General features: G+C 38.7%; 1 protein-coding gene across 2 annotated transcripts in view; it reads left to right on the top strand.

Moving 5' to 3' along the window:
* CBR4 (carbonyl reductase 4) overlaps positions 1 to 20,111 on the top strand; it is a 101,352-nt gene that overhangs the window by 9,654 nt on the left and 71,587 nt on the right. For both annotated transcript variants that reach the window (XM_070757402.1, XM_070757401.1), the window contains exon 2: positions 19,912 to 20,053. In XM_070757402.1, coding sequence (XP_070613503.1) covers positions 19,912 to 20,053 — 142 coding nt within the window. The remainder of the gene's footprint in view (positions 1 to 19,911; positions 20,054 to 20,111) is intronic.

The raw sequence follows: 20,111 nt of genomic DNA, 5'->3' as shown, positions 1-20,111 counted from the left end.
TGATTTCTTTTTTTTGGCGCGTTCAGTCCATTTATGTTAATTGAGTATAGCTCAATTCCCCTGCTAGACGGATTTTGTGTTAAGTTTTGGTTATCTGTACTTTGGTCTAGTTGCCCTAGTACTTCTAGTCTCTTTTGGTAAGCCTGCGTAGCCATTATTTCCCATATTTATATTATCGATTGCCAGTGTTTCTTCCGGTCTATTTGGAATCTGATCCACTGGCTGTTCACTAATTGCTATAGTAGTCCTGGTTTCTTTATTGTTTGTTATTTCGGTCGTCCGATCATTTGTAAAATGTTTTTCAAAAAATTCCTCAGCTTTATTGACCGAATCTATTTTAATCTTTCTCTCTTGCCAGGTCACAAGCATTCCCTCTGGGACAAGCCATCTAAAGTTAATGCTGTGTCTGGTCAATTTAGCTGATAAGAAAGTGTATGGCCCATGTAGGTCTCTGACATGCTTCGGGACTTGTTTTAGAATAACCAGTTGTCTCCCTTTGTAGTCTATGGGGTCTTCCCGTGCTCTATGTAGAATTTCGTCTCTGACTGATTTTTTTACAAGTTTAATGTGGACTTCCTTAGGGAGGTTATGGCGTCTGGCGTAGTTAGTATTGATCCTGTAGACTTCGTCTATTTCGTTTAGCATTGTGTCCTTTTCAATGCCTAACGCCTTTGAAAGAATGTCGGCCATAATGTCTGGTAGATCCTCACTTTTCTCCTCCCTGAGGTTTTGAAATCTAAGGAAGTGGTTAGCTTTTTCGCTCTCAAGTTGAATTACAGTGTTTTCTAATTCTTTATTGGCATGGACTAATTTTTCAGTTAGATCTTCCATTTGTTTATGATCCTGGTCAATCCTGTTTTCCAGATCCTGAATTTTTTGTTCTTGTTTTAACATCTGTTGTTCAAAAGCCTCATGCCTTTTCTCCATATTTTGCATCTTTTCTTTTAACTCGGATGTATCGTTTCTCACTTCACCTATTTCTTTTTTAATATCTTCATGGTTCTTAAGCATTAACTCCTGCATTTGGAGCAACATGGATTGAAGGTCTTTGTATGAATTAGACCTTTCTCTGGGCAGCATATCATCCAGCGATCTCTGAGAAGAGGGGCTGGGTATGGCTGAAGTAGATTGATTAATTGATCGCTTCCCAGATCCCAATCTAGACAGGTTAGATAGACTCGTCATTTTGGCGATATTCCACCCGCTGGCCCACTTATATAGATCTCTAATAGTCCGTTCCAGAGTTAGATAAGAAGAAAATGCTTAATTAGTGTGTTAAGTATTCAGATATACAAATAGCAATTCAAATACTTTATATTAAGGATCCTCAAATCAATTGGCCTTTAGAAATAGAAGGGTAAGTGATAGAAGAAAGGTATGAATGCAGTTTTTTATCAGGCAGAGCAAATAAGTGTAGATAGCACTGTACACAGATATGTTAAGCTATTGGAAGAGAGTACAATAGCTTAGCTTCAGTTACATTCAATACTTTTAGGTTTTGTGATTAGTTTCCCCCAGCTGCGAAGTTCAATCAAATTTTATAGTAATCACAGTATAAATATATCAATGGGGGTGTTTCCTTATGTTATTTGAGAAATAGTAAACCGTCAAAGAGAAATATTTATACTTCAATCAAAATTCCTTAAAATCTTAATTTATAATTTACATTATAAAGGCACTCCAATACGCGTTTTAAAAGACTTGTCTGCAGAGACGCTTCAGGCGAGAAATCAAATGAGACTTCTCACGAGTCAATTATATCAAAACGGAGTCCGTTTCACCTGGAAATTTCCTGCTATAATAATTGTTTTTAAAGATTCCAAAGTCTCCAGGCAAGATCCTTGGATGAGGGGGAGAAACTGCTCCAACAGCTGGGGATTGATTCGGATGTAAATCTCCAGGCATCAGCAGGGAAGGAGAAACCAGCAGCAGAAGATGGAAGAGGAGAAGATGATTTGTTTACAGCTCAGCCAACTCGCACAGCAGATAAAGAAAAAGATGAAAAAATTGCAGCCTTACAAAAGGAGCTTGCATTACTCCAGGAAAGAGAAAAAAAAAGAAGAACCTAGAATTACGCGTCAAAAGAAGAAATAATGAACTGAACTGATCTGTTAACATGGTATTATTGTTCTCAACTAACTATCTTCTTTGTGTATCTTATGCTAACTAACAAGGGATAAAGAGGGAAGGAGGAGGGGATTTCCTTTATTGCTTTTAAAGGGGAAAGGTGGGGGAGGGTTTTTTTTTTTTTAATTAATAGAGTTGAAAGGGACCGTTAGGTCATCGAGTCCAACCCCCTGCCTGAGCAGGAAACCCTACAGCACCCCAGCCAAATGGAAGTCCAATCTCCTCTTGAAGGTGTCCAGAGTTGGGGAGTTCACCACCTCCCCTGGCAGGCAGTTCCATTGGTTGATCGCTCTGACCGTCAGGAAGTTCTTCCTTATTTCCAGGTTGAATCTCTCCTTGGTCAGCTTCCAACCATTGTTCCTCGTCCGGCCCTCTGGTGCCCTGGGGAATAAAGAGATCCCCTCCTCACCGTGGCAACCCCTCAAGTATCTGTAAACTGCTATCATGTCCTCTCTAGACCTTATTTTTTCTAGGCTGTCCATGCCCAGTTCTCTCAATCTCTCTTCGTAAGTCTTGGTTTCGAGTTCCCTAATCATTTTGGTTGCTCTTTTTTGCACCTTCTCCAGAGTTTCGGTGTCTTTTTTGTAGTGAGGTGACCAAAATTGGATGCAGTATTCCAGGTGGGGTCTGACCAGGGCATAGTAGAGTGGTATTAGTACTTCCCTGGTCTTGGAGCGTATTCCTCTGTTGATGCAGCTTAGGATTGAGTTGGATTTTTTGGCTGCTGCTGCACATTGCTGACTCATGTTTAGTTGATTGTCCACCAAGACTCCAAGATCTCTTTCACAGTCACTACTGCTGAGTGGGGTATCTCCCAGGCTGTATGTATGTCTAGGGTTCTTTTTGCCGAGGTGGAGGACTCTGCATTTGTCGGTGTTGAACCTCATTTTGTTGGTATGGGCCCACTGTGATAGTCTGTCTAGGTCTTCTTGTACTCTGAGCCTGTCCTCAAGGGTGTTGGCTACCCCCGCCAGCTTGGTGTCATCTGCAAATTTTATTAGTTCCCCTTTTATTCCCTCGTCCAGGTCGTTGATGAAGATGTTAAAGAGTACAGGACCCAGGACAGAGCCCTGTGGTACTCCACTGTCTACTTTTTTCCATGTGGATTTGGTGCCGTTGAGGACATCTCGTTGGGTGCGGTTGGTCAGCCAACTGTTTATCCATCTACATGTGTAGTAATCTACTCCATTTTTTTCTAGTTAGTGGATTAGGAGATTGTGGTCGACTTTATCGAAAGCCTTACTGAAGTCCAAGTATATGAGGTCCACTGAGTTGCGTTGGTCAACTGACTTAGTTATGGTGTTGAAAAATGATATGAGATTGGTTTGGCATGATTTGTTTCTGATGAATCCGTGCTGGCTATTGGATATGATCTTGTTTGTTTCTGGGAAGTGGGTAAGTTGTTTTTTTATTATTTTCTCCAGTATTTTTCCAGGTATAGAGGTCAGACTGATTGGTCTGTAGTTACCTGGGTCGGTCTTTTTGCCTTTTTTGTGGATGGGGACTACGTCAGCTCGCTTCCAGTCTTCCGGTAGGTCTCCAGTGATCCAGGATATTTGGTAGATGAGGAGGAGTGGTTCCAGTGGAACGCAAATCCAGTGGTTCTCCAGTGGAACGCAAATCCAGGAGTGCCTCTTGGATAACGAAAATTCTTTTCGTTGCCTCCCCTTTGGGGGGGGGTGCAAGGGAAGGGGCACTAGGGTGGGGGTTCAAGACAATTAACAAATACTTTTCCAACAGGCTCTGTTTTGCAGGTGAAAGAGTTCTACTGTCATTAAATGTGAACGGACTGTCATCACAGAAAAAACGTTATAGAATCATGAAACTGGCCAGGGATAGTAGAGCTGATTTTTTATTTCTATCAGAAACTCATAAAGGGAGGAAAAGATCAGACAAATTAGTTACCAATAGTGATTGGCAACGGGTCTATGAGTCCAGAGGGACCGCAAAAAGCAGGGGCGTGGCAATTCTGATAAATCAAAGAGTACCATTTCAATTAATTAATATTAAAAGAGAAAAAGATGGCAGAATGTTATTCATTAAGGGGAAAATAAATAATAAGGTAGCAACTTTAGCAGTAATCTATGCTCCCAATGCAAATACAAAGCAATTTATAATAAATGTAAAGCATAAATTAGACAATTTTGCGGAAGGCATAGTGATCTTAGCAGGTGATTTTAATTTGGAATTAATAGCAGGGAGGGGAGAAAAGAAAAAGTTACACTTAAATAAAATTAATATGTTGGACCTCCACAAAAACGCAGCAAACAGGGATACATTTTATTCAGCAAGACATAATAAATTTAGCTGCATTGAGATTAGGATTGCCCCCACCCTCCCTGCCTTTTGTAAACTCCTTAAGACCCACCTCTGCCGTCAGGCATGGGGGAACTAAACATCTCCCCCTTGCCCATGTTGTTCTGCCATTGAGTGATTGATCTGTTTTTATATACATTGGGATTGTTTTATAAATTTATTAATTTTAAACTGTAATTAGATTGGTGGGCATTGGATTTGTTATTATGTACTGTTTTATTGTTGTTGTGAGCCGCTCCGAGTTTGCGGAGAGGGGCGGCATATAAATCCAATAAATCTAATCTAATCTAATCTATATTAATGAATAAAACGGGGGAGGTACACCTCAAGAGAGCAGAAGTTAAAAGTATTTGGTTATCAGATCACGCTCCATTGTTAGCAGTGATTGAAATGGATGCTAGTAGACAACAAAGGATCTGGAGATATAACCCTGTGGTTTCGGCCAGTGAAAAAAATAGACTCAAATTACAAATTACAAATTGTGTGAATTCTTTAGTATTAATGAAACAGGAGAAATTAAGCAAACAATAGTTTGGGATACACACAAGGCTGTTATGAGAGGTAATTGTATTAGCACTGAAAGCTTTTATTAAGAAATCTTGGGAAGTTGAAAGAGAAAGATTATTAAAGAGATAGACCTAATCCAAGAGTCTGAAAATTACAAGAAATAGAGCCTGGAATACATTATTATTATCTAAGAAAAAGAAACTACAATCTCTTGAGGAAGAGAGATGGAATAAAATGAAGATGATTGTAAAACAGAGAATTATGGGATGGGGGAACAAATCAATGAAACAAATGGTACACTATCTGAAAAAAAGAAAGGAGAAATCCCATATCCCTGCTTTAAAGGATAAGGAAGGTGCAATAAAACGTAGTAATATTGAAATGGAAAAAATAATGAGAGACTTTTATGGGAATTTATATAAAAAAGATCATATCATAATGCAAACTATAGAAGTTAATGAGAAATTAACTGAAGAAGATAGACAAATCTTAAATGCAAAAATAACGAATGATGAGATATCTAGAGTTATTAAAGGGTTGAAACCTGCTAAAGCCCCAGGCCCAGATGGTTTTACTGGTGAATATTATAAGACTTATAAGAATGAATTATTACCGCATTTGGAAAAATTGTTTAATAATGTTTTTCAGACCTTCGAAATTCCACAGTCATGGAAAATTTCAGAGATTATAACTATCCCAAAGCCGGATCGTGATTTAATGGATCCAGGTTCCTATCGCCCTATCAGCTTACTTAACCAGGATTACAAAATATTTATGAAAATATTGGCAAACAGGATAGAGAATATTTTACCAAAGATAATTGGAGAAGACCAATATGGATTTGTTAAAGGAAGAAAGATTTATGAACCAATTAGAAATGTTGTTAATGTGATACACCATGCTACCACTACCAAAAGAAAACTAGGTATTTTAAAGTTAAATGTGTACAAAGCTTTCAATAAAGTTAACCATGATTACTTGTTTCAATTGTATAAAGATTTAAATATGGGAGATAGCTTCTGTAAAATTATAAAAGCAATTTATAAGGATAATATAGCTTACATTAGGGTAAATGGTAACAGAACAGAGAAGGTTAAAATTCAGAATGGAACTAAGCAGGGTTGCCCACTATCCCCAATGTTATTTGCATTGGCAATTGAGGTCTTAGCAAATAAAATTAGAAATGACAAGGAGTGGAGAGGTTACCAAATAGGAAAACTTGAATTAAAATTAAATCTTTTTGCAGATGATGCTATAGTATTGACTGAAACCCCAATTGAAATGATGAAAAGAATAAAGATCTTACTCCAGGAATTTAAAGACCAGTCGGGTCTTACAGTTAATATAGAGAAATCAGAGATAATTTGTTTAAATACAGGCCCTAAAGAGCAGATTGAGATACAAAAAGTGTCAGGATTGAAACTAGGATGTAAAAAAATGAAATACTTAGGAGTTTGGTTGTTAAAGAATCCCAACAAAATTGCGATGGTTAATTATAATTCAATATGGAAGAGACTTCAAAAGCAGATAAAAAACTGGAGGAAAAAAAGGTTGAGAAGAATTGCTAAGATTAGAGCCCTTAAAATGATGATTATACCAAAAATGATGTATTTATTTCAGGTTTTACCAGGTACCTTTCCTGGTGCAAAATTGAGAGAATGGGATAGTAAACTAAATTTTTGGATTGAAGGAAACAAAATGCCTAGAATAAGGAAAAAATGGCTGTTTGCCCACGAGAAAGAGGGGGGGGGTAGGGAAGCCCGAGCTTAGAATTATATAGAGAAGCATTTCAAATAGAAAGATTAATGGAACTACAGTTATGGGGGGAAAAGAAGTGGGTGAAATTGGAAAAGGAAATTAATAATATAAATAATAAGGAGTTATTTAAAAAATGGAGTAAAATAGAAATTAATAATTTAACTGACCCTCTGAAAGCAGGTTTAGAAATATGGTTTAAATAGCAGGGGAAATTGGGAACTAGAAACTCAAAATTATCAACGTTACATGTATTGAATACAGGTAATGATGTTAACTTAAGCAGAATTATAAAAGAGTTAAATAGCAAAGGGATAATGAGAATTGAACAATTATATGAGAAGGACGGGAGAGTTAGCAGAACTCGGCTGGAATGGTGGCTGGGTCAACAGAAATGGCTGCAGATTAATGCAATAAGTAAATATTTAAATAAAAGTGAGAATAAAGAAGCTTTCTTGAGAGAAGAAAATTGTTTAGAGAAAATAATAAAAGAAAAGATTAATAATACAAAAGCTCAAGCTACCCTGTTTCCCCGATAGTAAGACACCCCCGATTGTAAGACGTATCGGGGGTTTCAGGGGGGTCGGCTAATATAAGCCGTACCCCGAAAGTAAGACATATGTCTTACTTTTGGGGAAACACGGGTATTGCTGCCTCCCTCTCGTCTATCTGCGCGCCGCCTCCTGCCCACGTCCGCACCGTCCCCCTCTCCATACGTCGCCGCGCTGTCCCCTGCACTTGTCACTGCTGCCTCTGCAAATTTACTCGGGCACGTCCCTACTCCAAAGAAACCTCCCCCCCCCCGCCCGTCACAGAAGGTAAAATGCATATACACTAAAAAAACACATTTTACACAGTTTTTTTAGCTGTCAGTGCCCCTCCCTCTCATCTAGCTGCGCGCTGCCTCCTGCCCACGTCCCCCCTCCATACGTCACCGCATCTGCCGCCTCCATCTGATCCAAATGAGCGCCGCCTCCTGCCCACGCCTGCGCTGTCCCCCTCTCCATACGTCACCGCGCCGTCCCCTGCACTTGTCACTGCCGCCTCTGCAAATTTACTCGGGCACGTCCCTACTCCAAAGAAACCTCCCCCCCCCGCCCGTCACAGAAGGTAAAATGCATATACACTAAAAAAACACATTTTACACAGTTTTTTTAGCTGTCAGTGCCCCTTTAACAATATAAGACATACCCCGAAAGTAAGACATAGTGGGGCTTTCGGGGAAACATGGTAGCAATATATATAGAATGTTATTGCAAGCAGAAGAGGAAGTAATAAAAGGTTTGACAAGATGCTGGCAAAATGATTTACAAATAGATGAAAGTGAAATGAAAGAAATAGTAGAAAATATACATAAGATTAAAAACACAAGAGTTAAAGAGATGAGAAGAAAAATCTTACACAAATGGTATTATACACCAGCACAACTTGCACACTTCCAGGGGAAAGAGAAAGGTAACTGTTGGCATGGTTGCCAAAAGAAAGGAATTTTCATGCTTATTTTCTGGGAGTGTGTAGAAATTCAGAAATTTTGGAAGGAAGTGCAGAATGAAATAAATAAAATGTTAAATATTAATTGGACAATTACAAAAGAAATAGCGATTTTAATTAAACAAAGAGAACTAAGAGATTTTAAAGAAATAAAAACTGCAGCATTGGAAAGTGCTCAAGCGGTAGTGGTATTGGGTTGGAAAGAGTCTATAAAATGGACATTACAGAACTGGTACTGGTACATGGTGGATCACATACATTTTGAAATCATGGAAATAAGATTAAACAACTTTGATGAAAACAAACTGGAGAAGCTGATGGCACGATGGAATAAGGTGAAAGGTTATATGTTGAGTAGAATCTGTGATGCAAATGTGAAAAATAAACTCCAATCACTCTTTCAGTAATAACAAATGCAAAGTAGAGCCAAGGAAATATATATATATAAACTAGTAAATTTTCGAGCCCCCCCCGCAATGGGTGGTGGTGGTGATGGAGGTTCTTTTGTCGGTCAGGTGATGGGCACATGCACTGTGCACTGTTTTATGTTTGTTTTTTATGTAACCATATTTACAAAATCAATAAAAATATTTTTTTTTTAAAAAAAAAGTAAAGCTGCACTGTGCTGCAGCATGTTTCTGGAATTGCGCCACTGGTTGGGCAGCCAGGTGACCTAGTGATGTGCAAGGCTTCAGAGCTCTTCAAAGGGTAAATGAGGAATTTAGCCATATGGAGTGGAATCAGGCCAAAAGGGCTTGGGAGGATGTGGTGGGAGTGGGGAAGGAACATGGGGTATCTTGGGGAATGGGGAAGGCCTTGGGAAGGTTGGGGCAGGTGGGCCTATGCCTGTGCTAGACTGCCAAGGCCCATCCCCACCTCTAAGGCAAACTGCTCCACTTAAAAACCTGCATATTAATTTAATAATTCAATGGGGAGAGCAAGGATAGGGGGTTGTTAAGTGAGCCAGTTCACAATGGTTGGTATGACATGCAATCATAGTGAGCAGGTTCCATTATGGTTATATCTCAAGGATTATTTATATATATTGCTGGGCTTTGTGGAAAACAAGTTTAGCTAGCTGTATCTTTGGCTGGACCCATCAAGGACCTTGTTCCAAATCAACAATAAAAAACTTTATTGTTCAGGTTATGGTATTATTAATTGTTTATTCTGCATTTTGATGTTTGAAGAAAAGAAATAATGCCTCTGGTAGAGAGCAAGCATAGTTGAATATTAAATCGATTAATTATCCAGTTGTCTACAGTTCAATAAAAATGGCAAATATTGACAATGGCTTGACAATTAATGGCTTTGTCATTCATGCCTTTTGTAGCATTTATAATTTCAAATTTCATTTGAAGGTAGCCTAATGATTCAGTCTTCAAGGGTTGAAAGATATGAGTGGTAAGACAGTTAACCACACAGATACAAAATAATAGGGTTGGAAGGGACTTTGGAGGTGTTTGTCCAATCCAACCAAGAGACTCTATACCAGGGCTTTCAAACCCGTGGCCCATGAACTGGATGCATCATGCCTTGGCCATGCCCATACCAGGTTTAGGGAAGGTGGGGAAAATACCAATATGTCACATAATGCTTCCATGATGACGTGAGTTTGACACTTGTGCCCTATACAATTTTAGACAAATAACTGTGTAGTCTTTTCTTAAAAATCTTCCATGCTGGAGCATCCACAACTTCTGAAAGTAAGTTGTTCCACTGTTTGATTTTTCTTACTGTCAGGAAATTTCTCCTAAGTTCTAGACTGCTGCTCACTTTCAGTTTCCATCCATTGCTTCTTGTCTTGTCTTCTACTGCTTTGGAAAATAGGTTGACCCCTTATTTGTGGCAGCCCCTCAAATATTGGAACACTGCTATCATGTCACCCCGATTCTTTTTTAGAGTAGACATATCCAATTCCTGCAACCATTCTTTATATGTTTTAGCTTCCAGCCACCTTTGTCACTCTTTTCTGCACACTTTCCAGGGCCTCTCAACACCTTTTTTGTATTGTGTTACCAAAACTGGATGCAGTAGTTCAATGGGGAAAGTTGTTGAGAAGGGGAAGGTTGTTGAGAAGGTGGTGGTGCTTCAACTCCAACGGTCCTTGGAAGAAGCCGATTATCTAGGTCCCCAACAATCTGGATTCAGGCCCGGTTACAGCACGGAAACTGCTTTGGTCGCGCTGATGGATGATCTCTGGTGGGCCCAGGACAGGGGCTTGTCCTCTGTCCTGCTGCTTCTTGACCTCTCAGCGGCTTTCGATACCATCGACCATGGTATCCTTCTGCGCCGGCTGGAGGGGTTGGGAGTGGGAAGCACTGTTCTCCAGTGGTTCTCCTCCTACCGCTCTGGTCAGTCGCAGTCGGTGTTAGTGGGGGGTCAGAGGTCGACCTCTAGGTCTCTCCCTTGTAGGGTGCCTCAGGGGTTGGTCCTCTCCCCCCTGCTATTTAATATCTACATGAAACCGCTGGATGAGATCATCCAAGGGCATGGGGTGAGGTATCATCAATATGTCGATGATACCCAGTTATACATCTCCACCCCATGTCCAGTCAACGAAGCAGTGGAAGTGATGTGCCGGTGCCTGGAGGATGTTGGGGCCTGGATGGGTGTCAACAAACTCAAACTCAACCCAGACAAGACGGAGTGGCTGTGGGTCTTGCCTCCCAAGTACAATTCCATCTGTCCGTCCATTACCCTGGGGGGAGAATCACTGACCCCCTCAGAGAGGGTTCACAACTTGGGTGTCCTCCTCGATCGACAGTTCACATTAGAGAAACACCTTTCAGCTGTGGCAGGTTCGCCTGGTGCACCAGTTGCGACCCTATTTGGACCAGGAGTCACTGCTCACAGTCACTCATGCCCTCATTACCTCGAGGCTCGACTACTGTAACGCTCTCTACATGGGGCTACCTTTGAATAGTGTTCGGAAACTTCAGATCGTGCAGAATGCAGCTGCGAGAGCAATCATGGGCTTTCCCAAATATGCCCATGTTACACCAACACTCCGCAGTCTGCATTGGTTGCCGATCAGTTTCCGGTCACAATTCAAAGTGTTGATTATGACCTATAAAGCCCTTCGTGGCACCGGACCAGATTACCTCAGGGACCGCCTTCAGCTGCACGAATCCCAGCGACCAGTTAGGTCCCACAGAGTGGGTCTTCTCCGGGTCCCGTCAACCAAACAATGTCGCTTGGTGGGGCCCAAGGGAAGAGCCTTCTCTGTGGCGGCCCCGGGCCTCTGGAACCAACTCCCCCCAGAGATTAGAATTGCCCCCACCCTCCTTGCCTTTTGTAAGCTGCTTAAAACCCACCTCTGCCGCCAGGCATGGAGGAATTGAGATACACTTTCCCCCTAGGCCTTTACAATTTTATGCATGGTATGTCTGTATGTATGATTGGTTTTTATAATAATGGGTTTTTAACTGTTTTTAGTATTGGATTATTGTTATATGCTGTTTTATTACTGTTGTTAGCCACCCCGAGTCTGCAGAGAGAGGCGGCATACAAATCCAATAAATAATAAATAAATAAATAAATAAAATTGTAATTGTAAGGTCCTGCCTCTACTCCCCTTGAAACAGCAGCAGTTCAAAAAAATAACCCCTTTTATTGAAATCAAGTGATTGCAAGACACAAGCAAAGAAGGCTCTAAGGTCCACTTAGGCAATTCTGTTAGGATAAAGGAGTTAGAAACTCCTCCCCTCAGTTTGATGTTGAATGAGCCAATCCATAGATGTGAAGATGGACATCCTGAGAAGTATATAAGGAATTGTTCCCAGGCACTTCTCTCCAGAGGCTTCAGAACTGAGAAAAACCAGATGGCCCTCCCCCGAAAGTAAATCAAAGCACAAAGTAGATATGTGTCAGAGCTAGAATTATACACTAAGGCAGTGATGGCGAACCATTTTTTTCTCAGGTGCCGAAAGAGCGTGCATGTGCGAATGTCCACACCCATAATTCGTGGGGAGGGCAAAAACAGCTTCCACTGCCGTCCTCAGAGGCCCTTTGGAGGCCAGAAACAGCCTGTTTCCCAACTTCTGGTGGGGCCAGTAGGCTCGTGTTTCACCATCCCCAGATTTCAAAGGCTTCCTCGGAGCCAACGGAGGGTAAAAACGCCCTGCCTCCCCCCCTCCCAAGATTCCCTGAAATCCAAGAATGCTCTCCCAGAGCTTCTGTGCAAGCCAAAAAACAGCTGGCTGGCACACACATGCACATTGGAGCTGAGTTACTGCAACAGCTTGTGTGCCAGCAGATATGGGTGCGTGTGCCACTTGTGGCACCCGTGCCATAGGTTTGCCATCACTGCACTTGCAACAGTATAACAGCAACAAAGGTATAATGGATGAAGAAATAACACTAAATGAGTTAGAGCAATTAAAAAAACAAAAAACAAATTCCTGGACCTGATGGAATTCCTGTAGAGTGCTACAAAGAATTACAAGCATCTCTTAAAAAATCTATTTTTAGTGACATATAATGAGCTTTTAAGAAAGGAAAAATGCCACAATCATGGACAGAGGCACTGATCACACTAATTCCAAATGACACTGTATTGAAACATAAGATTCAATACTCTAGGCCAGTCTCACTGTTAAACACAGATTATAAAATATTCGCCACAATAATGGCTGAATGCCTAAAAACAATACTTAATAAGATCATTCACCCTGATCAAAACGGGTTTTTACTGAAAAGGAATATAAAAAATAATGTAAGAATGGTATTAAACATTTTGGAATACTATGGAATACCACCTAGAGAAATCCACAGCAGTCATTTTCCTCAATGCACAAAAGGCCTTTGACAATATAAATTGGTAATTCCTTATAAATCAATTAATTAAGATGAGCTTTGGAGAAAAATATATCAGAACAATTCGAACAATATATACTAATCAGGCAGCAAAAATTATCATTAATGGAGAAATTACAGATAGTTTTAATATAATAAAAGGAGTTTGACAAGGTTGTTCACTATCCTCCTTACTATTTATCTTATCACTGGAAATGCTACTGTTACAAATTCATGCAAACAAAGAAATTAAGGGTCTTAGAATCAGAGAAGAAAAATTCAAGTTACAGGTATTTGCGGATGATTTGGTTTTTAATATAGAGGAACTGCTCGAAGTAGAATTGATATAAATAAAATAACCAAAAATTTAACAACTATACAAAATAAATAATTAGAAGAAAGTTTAGGAAATAGTGACAAAAGTAAAATATTTAGGGATAAATTTAATATACCACAATTAAAAACAACAACTATGTAGAACTACTCAAACAAATAAAAAAGAAATTAGAGAAATAGAATAAACTATCAATATCTTTAATTTGAAGAATTTCAGCAATTAAAATGTGTATTCTACAGCAAATTTTATATATATTTTCAAACAAAAGCAAATAAGTTTATGTGAGCAGGGAAAAGGTCCAGAATAAAATTAAAACATCTATGGGACAATAGTAATCGTGGGTGGGTTGGACTTCTGGACTTCGAACTATACTATCAAGCATAAGTACTAACGTGATTAAAAGATTGGATACAAATTAAAAACAAAAGACTTTTGATGCTAGAGGGATATGACCTACAACTGGGTTGGCATGGATTTCTCTGGGATGAGAAACATAGGTCCATAGACACAATATTAGGAATTCAATATATGAGATTTGGATTAAAATTGAAAAATATCATTACTTGAAAATATCATTTGGTTTTCAGGCATGGAAGCTATAACACACCCCAACAAAACGGATTTAAATAAAATAGATACCTATTTGGAAATTTTAGAGGAAGGAGGAAAATTAAAACAAATCCAAAAATTGGAGCAAGAAGGAATTAAAATTGATTGGTGGCCCTACTTCCAAATTAAGAGAAGACTAAAAAAAGTTAAGAGACAATTTGGATTACAAAAAGAAAAGTCAGAATTTGAAAAAATCCTATTAGGCCAAGATCTCTCTCAGTTACTGTTACTGAGCCAGGTTTCACCTAATATGTACTTGTAAAATATCATTTTTTCTCTACATTCAATTTTATTTTGTTGGATAGAGACCAGTGTTCAAATCTACCAAGATCCATATGGATTTTGACCCTATCTTCTAGCATATTGGCTATTGCATGTTTGATGTCATCTGCTAATTTGATGAGTTTTCCTTCTGTTTCCTCATCTAAATCATTCATGAAGATGAAATATCTAGCATTGCTTTTGCAAATATTGTAAACCACAGTATTGCTGAATGACATTAGGAGAAATGATATGGGGAGAAAACAGAATAGATCACAAGGATAACAAAAACAAATTCTGCCCCCCCTATCATTTTTAGGTTACTTCATTTAATATTTGATGTGCACATATGTGTGTGTGTATTAATAAAGAGGTTTTAGCTTGCTTAAACATAGCAAATACATTGGAGAATATACCAAAAACTGTAATGCAAATAAACTACTCCTTTCATGCCTGAACATAGGATACATCATTTGTGCATTTTCATATGGGACACGAAATAAGACAAACAATGGCTACCATTTCCAAAGTAATGTAAGGCAAAGTAGAATGGTGAAAAATCCTGTATGAATAAGGAAGAATGTACAAAGTCAGCTTGACTCATCAAGCTGACTTTGTACATTCTTCCTTATTCATACGCTTCAGAGAGTCGAATAACATGGAATATTTCCATTGACTACTATTACAGTACAGTCATGTAGGAAAGCTATTTTGATCTAGGGGTTAAGGCATCAGTCTAGCAAGTAGGAGTTCTAGTTTCTATTGCGTTCTAGCCCTGCATTAGCCATGAAAACTGGCTTGGTGACTTTGGGCCAGTCATTCTTTCTCAGCCTGTGATGTCAAGCTTGGGCTTGACAAGCCAGCCATTCTATCCCTCTTACAGCTGTTACATTGGTTGATCTGGAAAAAAATGAATTCTGCACTTGTGGGGAAATGCTAGGAAGAAAAAAAAATCTGCTAGGAATGTAATACTATAGTTAAGAGACACAGCTAAGTTAAAAATCCCTGACTTGTATCTGATCTCTGCCATGAATTTAATGGATAATCTTTGATATGCTCTTGCAGTTTTAACTCTTTAAAACACTAAATGCAGGTTGTCCTCAATTTACAACAGTTTGTTTAGTGAACATTCGAAGTTACAGTGACACTGAAAAAAGTGACTTATGACTATTTTTCACACCAAAATGGGCTCTAACTTACCTTGCCGCTGGTTTGCTTCATCCCACAGTGCGTGGCTGCACCGCGTGGACACACGTACATGCATGCACAGTGTTGAAAATTACCCCCAACCCCCAAAAACTGAAAACAAGGTGGCAGTTTATGTGTAGTGCCAGAAATTCCGCTTCTGCGCATGCGCAGAAGAAATTAGTATTTTTTTTTTTAAAAGATGGCAGTACCAACAGAACCGGCTCCATGACATCACCAGTGGTTTGCTATCAGTTCTGTAGAACTTACATGAATCGGGAGGAGCTCCTCTGCTTATGACTGTTGCAGCATCTCCATGGTCACATAATCAGTATTCATATGCTTGTCAATTGACTGCTCTTTATGACGGTTGCAGTGTCCCAGGGACATGTGATCATCTTTTCTAACCTTCTGGCAAGCAAAGTCAATGGAGAAGTCAGATTAACAATGGTATTGCTGATTTAAAACTGTAGTGATTCACATAATAACTATGGCAAGAAATGTCGTAAAATGGGGCAAAACTCATTTAACAAGTATCTCACAGAAGTTTGGGGCTCAATTGTGGTTGTAAATTGAGGACTGCCTGTATTAAAATGGATGACGTAAATGAACAACTAATAAATAAACTATTCGAGAGGTTAGAAAATACAAAAAAAATAAATAAGGAAGAACAGGATATGCTAAATGACAAAATAACATCAATAGAATTAATCAATGCAATTATGAAACAAAAAAATAATAAAACCCCGGACACAGACGGTATACCCGCTGAATTCTACAAACAATTTCAAGAAATGCTGGAGCCTATAATGTTACCTCTCTTTAATGAAATTTTTGAAGGTTCAAAGCTTCCTTCCTTTTGGAATGAGGCCTATATAACTTTAATACCTAAAGATACACAAAATAGAGCTTACATTCAAAATTATCGCCCAATATCCCTTCTTAATTCAGACTACAAAATCTTTGCATCAATCATAGCTGAAAGATTTAAAAGAATACTTACTGTTAGAATACATACAGACCAAAATGGCTTTCTTCCAGCAAGAAATATAGCAACAAATACAAGGATTATTTTGGACTCTTTAGAATACTATGATAAAAACATAGACAAACCAGTAGCATTCCTATTCGTAGACTTACAGAACGCCTTTGATAGTTTATACTGGCAATTCTTCACAACACAAATGGCATCAATGCAACTTGGTAATAAATTTACAGAACTCATTAAAACTATTTACTCAATACAAACAGCCAAAATACTGATAAACAATGATATGACAGAAACAATAAACATCAAAAAAGGAATGAGGCAGGGCTGCCCCTTAGCCCCCCTGATTTTTATTTTCGCACTAGAAGTTCTACTAAATAAAATAAGACACAACAAGGAAATCCAAGGACTAAAAATTAAAAGTGAACACTATAAACTTCAGGCATTTGCTGATGACATGGTGTTCATTGTACAAGACCCCATAGAATCTGCACCTATTCTAATTAATGAAATAAATAAATTTGGAGAGATTGCCGGACTAAAAATCTACAGGGAAAAAACTAAAATGATAACAAAAAATATGACAAAACAGCAGATATTGAAACTAGAGGAATCTACTAAAATCAAAACCGCCAAAAAAGTTAAATACCTAGGACTATGGATTACCGCTAATTGTAGCACTATTAAGAAAGACAACTACAATAAACTAATCAATGAAATGGACAAAGACTTTTCCAGATGGTCGAAGCTCCCACTTTCTATAATGGGGAAAATTGCCGTAATTAAAAGTAATATACTCCCTAGATTTTTATACCTTTTTCAAACTGCACCCATTAAATTAAACAGGACCTTTTTCAAAAACCTACACAAAAAAATTCGCAAATTTATATGGTCAAAAAAAAAGGCCAGAATAAAACTTAAAAACCTACAAGACCATAGGTCAAGAGGTGGATTCGGGTTACCATACATGGAACTATATTACCATGCCTCAATTGCAAACTTACTGAAAGAATGGATAACACTAAAAAATTCTAGAATATTAACACTTGAAGGCTATGACCTTCAATCCGGGTGGCACAAGTTTCTGATGGCAGACATAGGTAAAATACCAACATACTTCAGGTCACACTACATACGAAAAACCTTAATTAACACCTGGCACTTCATTAAAAAAAACCATTACCTCTATATCCCGAAATGGATATCCTCAACAGAAGCAATTATATACCCGAATGCATTAACCCCTGACAAAATTATAACATACGACCAACTGTTAAATGAAAATAATGATCTAATCCCTAAACAAAAACTCATGGAAAAAGGTATTAAAGTGGATTGGTTACACTACCTACAAATTAAATCAAAATATAATGAAGATAAGAACAAATTAGGCTTTCAAAAAAATAATCTCCTTGATAAGATAATTTTCGGCCCACAAAAAAAAACAAATATCAAAAATATACAGTCTTCTCCTTCAACACGATACAGTAGAAGAAATAGTTAAAGGAACTATGATAGCGTAGTCACAAAATTTTGGATATACAGTGATCCCTCGAGTATCGCGAGGGTTACGCTCCAAGACCCCTCGCGATACTCGATTTTTCGCGATATAGTGGTGCGGAAGTAAAAACACCATCTGCGCATGCGCGCCCTTTTTCCATGGCCGCGCATGCACAGATGATGGAGTTTGCTTGGGCGGCGGGGAAGACCCAGGGAAGGTTTCTTCGGCCGCCCAGCAGCTGATCTGCTCAGCAGCGCCGCAGCAGCGAGGAGCCGAAGATCGGGGTTTCCCCGCCGCCCACGCAAAGGGGAAACCCCGATCTTCGGCTCCTCGCTGCTGCGGCGCCCGCCGCTCGCCCGCCCGCTCGCCGCCCGCCGCTCGAGAGCAAGAGGGGGAGAGATAGAGAAAGAGAGAGAAGGAAAGAAAGAGATGAGAGAGGGAGGAAGAGAGTGTGAGAGAGGAAGAAGCAAGATAGAGAAAGAGAGAGAGAAAGAAAAATGAGAAAGGAAGAGAGTGACGTCATCGGGTGGGAAAAATCGCGATATAGCGTTTCGCGAAGATCGAGATCGCGAAAATCGAGGGATCACAGTACTATTAAAACGAATGGGAAAAAATTTGGACTGTCAACTACAAACTAACAATGGCAACTTCATATAAGGAAAATCATTACAAAATGTTATACAGAGGGCACCTGCCACCGGCTAGACTTGCAAAAATGTATCCAAATTTATCACCACTATGTTGGAAATGCAGGGAAAAACCAGGTACATATTACCACATCTGGTGGACATGTGAAACCACCCAAAATATTGGTATAAAATCAAAATTATACTAGAACAAATCACCTCCCAGACCATCCATGCAAAACCTGAACTATTTTTATTAGGAATCATAAGACAAAATTTTAATAAAGAAAACAGATATATTATAATTCACATTATTACAGCTGCAAGGATTCTATATGCACAATACTGGAAACAGGAAAAAAACCTAACCGTTTTATCTCTTTTGATTAAAATAATGGAATGTGCAGAAATGTCCAAGCTAACAATGGAACTGCAAAACAAGGATGAGACAGATTTCTATAAAGCATGGGACAAATGGTACCATTGGTTAAAAAAAAGAAATTACTTAAAAATTATACATCAAGAAAAATGTCCAACTAAAACAACGTGTAAAACCAGTAAACAACGACATGAATCATAATACCAAATTGAAACGATAAAATGTAAACATCGATCGACACAAATTTTGAACTACAAAGAAACTGAATGAATAAATTTATAAATCACTGATAAATGATGGCACTAGCAACTACGTCAAATGCATATGGATAAAACTTCAGGAAAATCTATACCACCTATATGCTTAAACCACAGGCCTCAAAACATGGAAGCCCCAGCTCTAACGCTGGGCCCCCACACTCTTCTTACTACTCTTTTCTTCCTTTATTTTTCTATTCGTCCTCCTCTTGTATTTCTTTCCCTTCTTTCTAAATCCCTTTCCCTTTCTTTCCCTCTCCTTCCCCAATCACGCATGCTATATAAGTAAACTATAATTGTTAGAATGTACATTATATATATTCCCTTTTTTTCTGTACCCTGTTTTTAATGTATATAACCAATAAATATATATTTTTTTAAATGGATAATATTTAATTGTGGCTATTATCTTCACAGTGCAGATGAAAACTGACTTTTCAAGTCAACTTTTGACAGTGTTAGGAAAAATTGATGCAGAATATAAGACTTATTTATTTATTTTATTTATTACTTAGATTTGTATGCCGCCCCTCTCCGAAGACATAATCTCAAAGTTGAGTTAACAAGAATATTTCACTTAAATGTTATATCAAAGATTCAGTGCCCTATCTTTGGTACATTGAAAATTAAATGGTAATATTTCCAAATCTGAATGGAATCAGAATCCATTAGACTCAATAGTCAGAGAAACAGGAAGATTTTATTTCATATGCAGGAGCAATATATGTCTATCAACTATCCATAATAGTAATTATTTGTCAATTATATTTTGGAGATGTCAAAGATTTGTGCCATTTTTGGAGGTTCTCGGGGAATTGGTGAGGCTGTCGCAGAGCTACTAGCACAGAAAGGATATTGCCTGGCTGTTATAGCAAGAAATCTGGACAGGGCTCAAGCAACTGTGGATAGATTAGGACGTAAGTGTTGATATTTGTTTTTCATATATACCGTACTTTAACATATGGACCCACTAAA

The sequence above is a fragment of the Erythrolamprus reginae genome, chromosome 7 (genome assembly GCF_031021105.1).
Source record: "Erythrolamprus reginae isolate rEryReg1 chromosome 7, rEryReg1.hap1, whole genome shotgun sequence".
NCBI lineage: Eukaryota > Metazoa > Chordata > Lepidosauria > Squamata > Dipsadidae > Erythrolamprus > Erythrolamprus reginae.
This window is presented reverse-complemented; position numbering and strand designations above follow the sequence as displayed.